General features: G+C 49.7%; 1 protein-coding gene across 2 annotated transcripts in view; it reads right to left on the bottom strand.

Moving 5' to 3' along the window:
• Window positions 1-7,696, bottom strand: part of USH1C (USH1 protein network component harmonin) — a 46,340-nt gene extending 38,644 nt beyond the window's left edge. For both annotated transcript variants that reach the window (XM_006904728.2, XM_025046394.1), the window contains exon 1: window positions 7,590-7,696. In XM_006904728.2, the coding sequence (XP_006904790.1) occupies window positions 7,590-7,625 (36 nt within the window). In that variant the 5' untranslated portion in view covers window positions 7,626-7,696. The remainder of the gene's footprint in view (window positions 1-7,589) is intronic.
• Between the last annotated feature and the right edge of the window lie 493 nt (window positions 7,697-8,189).

Below are 8,189 nucleotides of genomic sequence, written 5' to 3'. Positions count from 1 at the left end.
CTGCTGTACCACTATGTGTGTGAGTCAGGCCTTCCTGGGAAAACTTTAGGCCAAAATTTCAAACCTTTTGCTCTCAAGAAGTTCTTCCTTATCTCAAATCCCCATCTGCACTGTTGAGAAAACCCTTTTGGCTTGGTCCATAATAAGCGAGAGAACAGAACATCTTTTGAATGACTCTTTGAACCATGGATGTTCTGCTCTCCAAGGGAAGCATACAAATCCCATATACTCTGGTTGGGTGGAGGACATCCTGAACAAAGGGCTGTGAAGAGTGCCATGAAAAAAAGGATAGGAGAGAGAATCTCCCAGCTGTGAAGAGTGCCATGAAAAAAAGGACAGGAGAGAGAATCTCTTATTGGCCTCAGCTAATAGGACTGAAGCTCTCTCTTACCTCTTCTTGCACAAATTCCTCCCGCTGCATCATTAGGTGAGACAAGTGATGGACTATCCTAGGTAGATAGCGTTTATGGACTATCCTAGGTAGATAGCGTTTATGCGCTGGATGGAAAGCAGGAGCAGAAGACAAAGGCAATTTCCAATGTTACAGCCTAGGATTCTGTTTTTCTGCCTTCCCAGCCAAGCACAGATCACCTAGAGACGGTCTTTGTGGAAAAGAGCCTCTGTTCCTGGAGGTCTCAGGTTCCCAGTCCTTGTGGGTAGCCCTCCAGCGCTGACCACTCCATCCAGAGGCCCCCACCCAGAAATCACATCCTATCAATCTCCTGCAGCAGTCACAAGTTCAGCTCTTCAGTCTGACGTTCACCTACTCTCACCAGTCAGGTCGCTCAAAGCCTGGTCTTGAGTTCTGCCCTTACCTGCTTCTCCAGGGTCGTCTCCATCACCTCCTAAGCAGGACTCAGGCTGCAGTGGAACAGACCCTTCTCCCAACACACTGGAACCTCCCCGTTCTCACTGTAACTTTTTAATTCCAACTTGCCCATTAAAACAATTATTTACACACCATAACAGTTGAGAAAATAAAGCTGGTGTATGTGGAATGCTCTTTAAATACAAAGCGATAAATAAAAATGGAGGTTCTGCCACTATCCACCCAGAAATGTCTCCAAAGAGACTCGGCGAGAACAGCACTGCTTTGTTCTCTGACCACACCTGAGTGAACACACACACACACCTCACTCTCTGGGCTTTAAGAGGCATCAAGAAAGACAACCGAGAAAGATGGAACTTTCTCTGGAAGCCGGAACATGCAGTAACATCACCACCATAATTCAAATTTCACTTTTTACATGTTTTTAAACGTGTACGGTATGCCCTTCTCCTGATGTCTGGGTTCTAGCAAAATCAGGAAAATCTGCCCAGCGCCAGTCCAAGGGTCAGCTTTGGGAGCTCCTGTTCTAGGGCACTTTGTACCATTGTCCCAATATCCTGCACTCAGGTGTGTGCAAAGCACCTGCACACCATAGGTCTTGGGCAGCTCAGTGCTGTGCACACAGGCACACAGTGCTTGGTGGTGTCTACTGAATGACGAATGAACTTCAGTTGCTCTAGTCTGGAGCCTTCCTTCCAACCACTTGGCCCAGTCCTGGGTGACCAAGTCCCCATTAGTCCTTGGCACACACCTGCTACAGCCTCTTGGATCTTTCTCCTGTTAGCTCAGTTCTAACTCATTAGAAAAAGTAGGTCTCAGACCCACGCACGATGGACTGGAGCCTGCCTTCATTTGAGGGGAGTGCAAGGCTCCTCTTCTAGAGTCCTGACCATGCACAGCCCAGAGTCTCCTCACCCACCTCCCAGCCTCAGGCCCTTCCTGCCCAGCTCCCTCATTCAGTCAGGCTCTGCTTCCCATCCACTATCTCTGAGAAAGTTTACATATTTTGTCTTTAACCTCCCAGCGACCTTCTGAGGTGGATAGACATTATTATTCCCATTTCACAGATGAGAAAATACAGGCTCTGGGAAGTAAAGTGGCAGAGCTGAGACACCACTCCATGCCTGCTGGCTCCAAAGCCTCTGCTTTTTCTCAAAGCACCACATGGAATCCACTTATCGGATATACCTTTTTTTGGTATGCATCTGTTGAATACACATTTATTGGGCACCTACTGTGTGTAAGACACCATGTCTTCTTTCTCAAACTAGATTTAGAAAGCTTTTCCTTTTCCTAGATCCCTCTTGAGGTTGGGCATAGAAATCCTAAAGGAGTCCGTTATCCACAAATAAGGGGGTCTCTTTATCACATCAACCCCCCCAACCCTGCTGACCTTGTGTCTGGTCCCCTCCATCTAGCACCAGCATTCTCTGGCTGATACTCAACTAGCTCTATAGGCTTGTATGGCGGGGGCAAAACGGGGCTCAGGTCCCTTGTCTGGGGCCTCTAGGCAAACTCTGGCTTTAGCCTTGGGCCCTCTCCAGCCTCATCTCCGGGCATTCTTCTGTATGGTCTGGCCCTTCAGGACAGCGCCTACAGAGGAAGCACAAAACCTTCAGCTCATGCAAATTCAACTCCATGTGTGCACCAGCCAAAAAGGAAGAAAAAGCAAGGAAAAAATAAATAATGCATGTTGTTCCACTCAGCCTTGGGCTGTGGTGGGGATTAAATGAGTGAATGTATGCAAAGTACTTAGGACAGTGCCTAAAGCTCCAAATTATGTACTGGATCTCTTCCTTCGTACCTTCAGACCCACTCTCCAGGCTTCGCCACCCTGTCTTGTGTCTCAGGAAGCTGTGCTTGAGTTCCCTGCTCTCTGCTTTCTGCTGCGTTCAGCCAGCGGGTGGTGGGAGGGTGTGAGGAGAAAGAGGATGGGCTCTGATTCCCAGCTCCCACCATGCTGGGTCCCCTTTAGGCAGGTTCCCCCACCGGAGGCTTCAGCTCCTGTCTGGGCCTTTCTCTGGAGCCATGGCTCTTCCCTGTTCTGGGGACCCTCATTCACTTCCCTCGCCTTCAGGAGCACCTGGCTTCCCACTGCTGCTCCTCCTAGGTTGTGTTTACAAGCTTTATTGGTTCCCATGTTCCTGCCCTTCCCTCTACGTAGACCCTTCATAAAACTCTCTTCAGTTTCTGGTTTGGATGAGCCAGGTGCTTCCTGCGGTAACCCTGGCTGGTCTGAAATGTTAGCTATTAGTGGTGGTGGTACCAGGAGCATTTCCTCTCTGCGACCTCGTCCTCCACCTTTAAAACTCCTCAACTCAAACAGCATCTCTCCTTGGTGAAGCTTTTCCTCAGGCTCTGCCACAAAGCCTGTCCTGTCATTCTCTGTGCACGTGACGGCACTTTGTTCCCACCCCTCCCATGGGACTCACCCAGCTGTGTGGTACTTACTCTCTTTACTCTCCTGTCTCCCTACTAATCTGTATATGGTCCAGGCAGAGGCCTGGGGGGAGTGTGGAGAGAGAGGCCAACAAGACCCTTCCCCATCTGGGTCAGTACCTCTCTGTGTTTCAATTTCCTTATCTGTAAAATGGAGATTAATGTATCTATTCCATAGGATTTCATCCTTCCATGAGGGATTTATAAAATAAAACTAAGAATAAATGATACAAATTCTACGTTCTCAGCTGCTGGCAGAAAGTAGGCCCTTCGTAAATGTTGGCGGAATGAATGGATCCAGCCACACTCTTCCCAGACCTTCACAGCTTGCGTCCCAGATAGTACCGTGGCGGAATGAATGGATCCAGCCACACTCTTCCCAGGCCTTGCGTCCCAGGTAGTACCAGGTTTACTTAACTCTTCCTTTATGATCCTATCTTCCCAGAGACTCATGCATGTCTTGTCAACTAGTTGGTAGCATTTGACCCAGCACTTGACACAGCTGACCATGCCCCCTTCTCCTGGTTCTCCTGCATCACTTGACCTTCCTTCTCCTCTTCTTCTTCTCTAAAAGTTGGGGTGCCCTGGGCTCTGTCGTGGGTCTTTTCTTTATCCTCACTGTCTTCCTAAGTGACCTCATCAGTCTCGGGGCTTGAACTACTGTTTATACCCCAAGGACTCACTCTTAGTCACCACTCTAGTTGAAGGTCTCACAGGTATCTCAAACTTAAGATATTCAAAATGGGACTCTTAGTTTCCACTACCTCCCACTCTGTCACCATCGACTTGCTCCTCTTCCCCAAATGTAGGCTCACCCTTGATGCCTTTCTCCCTACAATCAAAACCAATCCATCAGCAAAGCCCATGAGGGCGAACTTTAACATGTATCCTGGGTCTGACCACTCATCACCCTAGTCTAAGCCCCCACCTCTGGCCTGGGCTGCTGTAGGAGCCTCCTAATTGGGCTGTCTCCCCAAATAGAGTTCAAAGATGGAGTGAGCCTTGCCCCCTCCTTAGTCTGGCCTTCCCAGTCTGTTTTCTACCAGCAGCCAGAGCAGTTCTTTTTAAATGTAAATTAGTCATGTCACTCCCCTATTGGCTTCTCATTGCACCTACAACAAATCTCAAAGTCTTAACCATGGCCTACCAGGCCCCCACCATCCCTCTGATCTATCTCTCACCACTCTCTATTCCACAATTCCTCTCAGAAACACCATCCTACTTGCCCTTCTGTGTGCTTGCCTCAGGACCTTTGCACTCACTGTTCCCTCTCCTGGGATGCTTTTCCACATGTATAGCCATGGCTCCTTCCTTCACCTTTTCCAGGTCTCTGCTCAAATGTCACCTCCTCAGAGAGGTCTTCCTGATTACCCTATATAGAGATTACCACCTCATTATTCTCTTTCTCCTCACTCTAGTTTATTTTTTCCTAGCATGTATCACTACTTGGCATTATATGATACTTTTATTGGTTTACTTGTCAACTGCCTATCATCCCCACTAGAATGTGCTAAGAGGACAAGGACTTTGTTTTGTTATTCAATGGTTAGAGTACTGTCTGGCATGTATTAGTTCGTCAATATTTATTGCTTTCACGCATTAGCAAATCCCTGGAAAACAGGGGCTCTTTCTGGCCTTTTTACATATCCCACCCCACCTCCAGATGCTTGGCCTCCGGCAGGAGACACTACAGATACCCATAAACACGTGATTGCTGATCAGGCAATAAATACTCTATGAGCAAATGATTAACCAAGTGCCTGCACCTTGCAGGTGAATGAACAGAGGGGCAGCCTTCTTTTGAAAAGCTGGTTCTCTAAAGAAAAAGCCTTATTTTCTGCTGCTTTCCTTCCCTCCCCTTGGTATCCTGGCCCAAGGCCATGACCGGGAAGGCCATGCAAATGCTGCTGGTGGCTTTGGGAAACTGTACTAGCCCAGAGGAACAGATTCCTGATGCTCTGGAGGCATCTTCAGAACCGTACGGCCATTTAGCAAATGTGTCTGGAGTAGCCAGTACTTGAGTTCTTATTTACTATATCCTGTCCTATGAGGTAAGCGCTACTAACCTCACCTCACAGCTGAGGAAACTAACACTTGGAGAGATTACATGGCTTGCCCAAGGTCTCACTGGCAGTGAGTTGACAAGGTTGAGATTTGACCCCAGTTCTGCATAACCCCAAATCATAAACAACAGGAGTGGACATTTTTCGAGGACTCACTAAATGCCAGGGTCTATTTAAGCTCCTTACACATATGTAGATCTCATCCAGCACTCAGAATAACCTTACTAGTTAAATATTACTTTCATTCACATTTAACAAATTAGAGAACTGAGGCACAGAGAGGTTAATAACGTGCTCAAGGTCACACAGCACTTTCCATGACAACACGCTATCTTTAATTACTTCCAAACACTAAGGATTTAGATTACGAATTATCCCCAACGGGTCAATTTGCTAAAAAAAAACCACTGAGGGGCCATCTGGAAAACAGTCAATAGCAAGCTGTGGATTTCGCCCAGTATTCCTGCGTGTCCTCATCTCTATCCTCTGCTGCGTCATCCCTTCTCCCCAGTTCCTCCATGATCTCCAACCTGGGAGGGGAGGGCTACTGCTGCCTCAGAAGCTGCAGGGCACAAAGTCCAGTCCAGACCTTGCCCATCATGGCGCCTGCCCCGCCTGCACACACAGGGGCATTAATAGGTAATGCCTTGTGATGAGGAAGAGCAGGGTGGTAGAAACATAGAGGCCTGAGGCCCTTTGGAGCCTATGGGGCCTGGGGAAGAGAAACAGAAGCTAACCCAGGATCAAGTCAGACACCAGGGACCCAAGAGGTCATTTTCTCAAAAGAGGCAAAGAATACCACTCCGTGGGGAGAAGGCAGAAGAGGACCTGACCTTATTTTCAGCCCAGGGACCGGAAAGTGAAATTCTACCCTGAGTCTTGGGGTGGAGGATGGGAAGTTGTTCTCCTTCAAAGTGGGTTGTCTGAAATCTAAACTCACCAAATGTCCTCATTGCTGAAACTTCTCCCCCCACCTCCCTTTGCAACAGAGTGGGCCGTTGAACACGCTCTTCAAGCTATTCGCCAGTGCCCCCAACTCCTGCCAAACTTCCAGCTGTCTCTCACCCCCAGATGCCCAAGGCCTCACTTTTAGACTTCTGCCAGTATGAGTTGCCCCCTTTGTGTGTCCAGCTGCCGACAACAAACATTGATCCCAGCATTCAGCAGCCAGCCGTGGGTCTGCCTCCCATCCACATGACCAGCAATTTGAGGGCAGAGACGGGGTCTGGCACAGAAGGGGTGCTCAAAACATGTTTATTAAATGAACAATTGACCCCCAAGCCTCTGGCCCTTAGACCCTGTGGCCCCTGCCCTGGCTGGCTCCTTAAGTTCCACCAGGCCTCTGTGGGGAGAGAGGGATTAAGTACTCGGGTCTTGCCTACCTGAGCTCTGCCTCTCGGGCCTAGGCAAGAGTATGGCTTGGTATAAAGACACTGCCCCTTTGGGCTCTGGGCCGGCCTCAGGGCACCTGTCTTGTGTCCCTCAGACAGGGCCTTTGGTAGCTCCCTGGCTTCACCCTTGGGCTCCGAGGCAATCTAAGGCCTAGTGGGATGGTCTACCGGGTCTCCTGGAATGGTCCTCTCTGGCCTCAGGGCCTCGGTGGCTCTTGCAGGGCTCTGGAAATTCCCTGGGTGAAATCCAGCAGCTTTCAGTGATGGTCTCTGAGGATTCCAGACAACCAATGAGGCCCCTCAGTGAGACACACCAAGAAGATGTGGCCCTGTCGGAAGGGTCTGGCTGTCTGGACCACCTCCTTTCCTCCCTTTGCCCCCTGGTCAACACCAGTCCCTTAGCAACTTCTCGGAGACCTAAGAAATGCCTTTAAGCAGGGAGGGGGCTCCCTGAAGTGTTCTGAGGTCAGAGGACAGAGAGGGTCATGCAGTTCCTCTTTCCAGGAATCGTCATCTCTCAGACACTGCCCCAACCCTCTTCACATGCTCTTACAGGGTTGGGGACACTAGGAGCTGGGGGATTTGCCCACTCTGGGGCATGGAAGAGAAGGGTCCTGTCTCAGGCCTAGGCTAGAAGGAGTTCCAGCCCCGGAGAAGTCCCAACCCTTGGAGGGCAGAAGGAGAAAGGACACTTTCAGATCTGTTTAGCAGTTCCTACACCTGGAGTCCCAGTGTTCCTCCTTCACTTTACTGGCGATTTCTGCTGGGAACCAAATGACCCTCGGGGTCCCAACCTACCCAGAACCTCAAACCGGATTAGAAAAGGGAGGGGTCCCAGGCGCTTGGGGTGCCCCTAGCAGCTCTGACCTTGTGCCGGAATTCTCGGGCCACCTTCCGGTCCATGGCTGCGACAGATCGCACGGCGTCGCTGCACAATTCGCTCCTTCGGGTGCCGGACAGCCAGGAGCAGGCAGGAGCAGGCAGGAGTAGGCAGGAGCAGCGACGGTGACCGCCGGGGCCTGGGAACGGTGGGGGCGGGGCCTCTGGGAGGCCGGAGACGCCCCTGGAGCAAATGGGCTGCAGTGTGTATATGTGGTGGTGACAGTGGGAAGCTGGCGCTATTCCAATCCTCTTGAAGTGACCCTCCAAACACCTGCAATTGTAATTTCAGGGCACCTAAAGATCTTCTCCTTCGCTTTCTACCCCCAATAGCTGAAGTTTGCCAGCAGACCAAATTTGTGCTAAATTATTGCCTAGTTTCAGATGTAAATCCCTCCCAGAGAAGAACTTTGAAATATTATCCAGTTATCGCCATCACATTAACTAGTTAGGTCAGAGATAAAAGGGAAAGACTTGTGGGATTCTCAAAGGTTCAGGAAAGACACACAAAAGATATTCCTCTCCAACTCACTTTGTTATTCTCTACATTTCATAACTGTCATATGGTTGTTTATTTTGGCTTTAGAA

The sequence above is a fragment of the Pteropus alecto genome, unplaced genomic scaffold (assembly GCF_000325575.1).
Source record: "Pteropus alecto unplaced genomic scaffold, ASM32557v1 scaffold120, whole genome shotgun sequence".
Taxonomy (NCBI): domain Eukaryota; kingdom Metazoa; phylum Chordata; class Mammalia; order Chiroptera; family Pteropodidae; genus Pteropus; species Pteropus alecto.
Note: the sequence above shows the minus strand (reverse complement) of the source record. Positions and strands in the feature narration are given on the sequence as shown.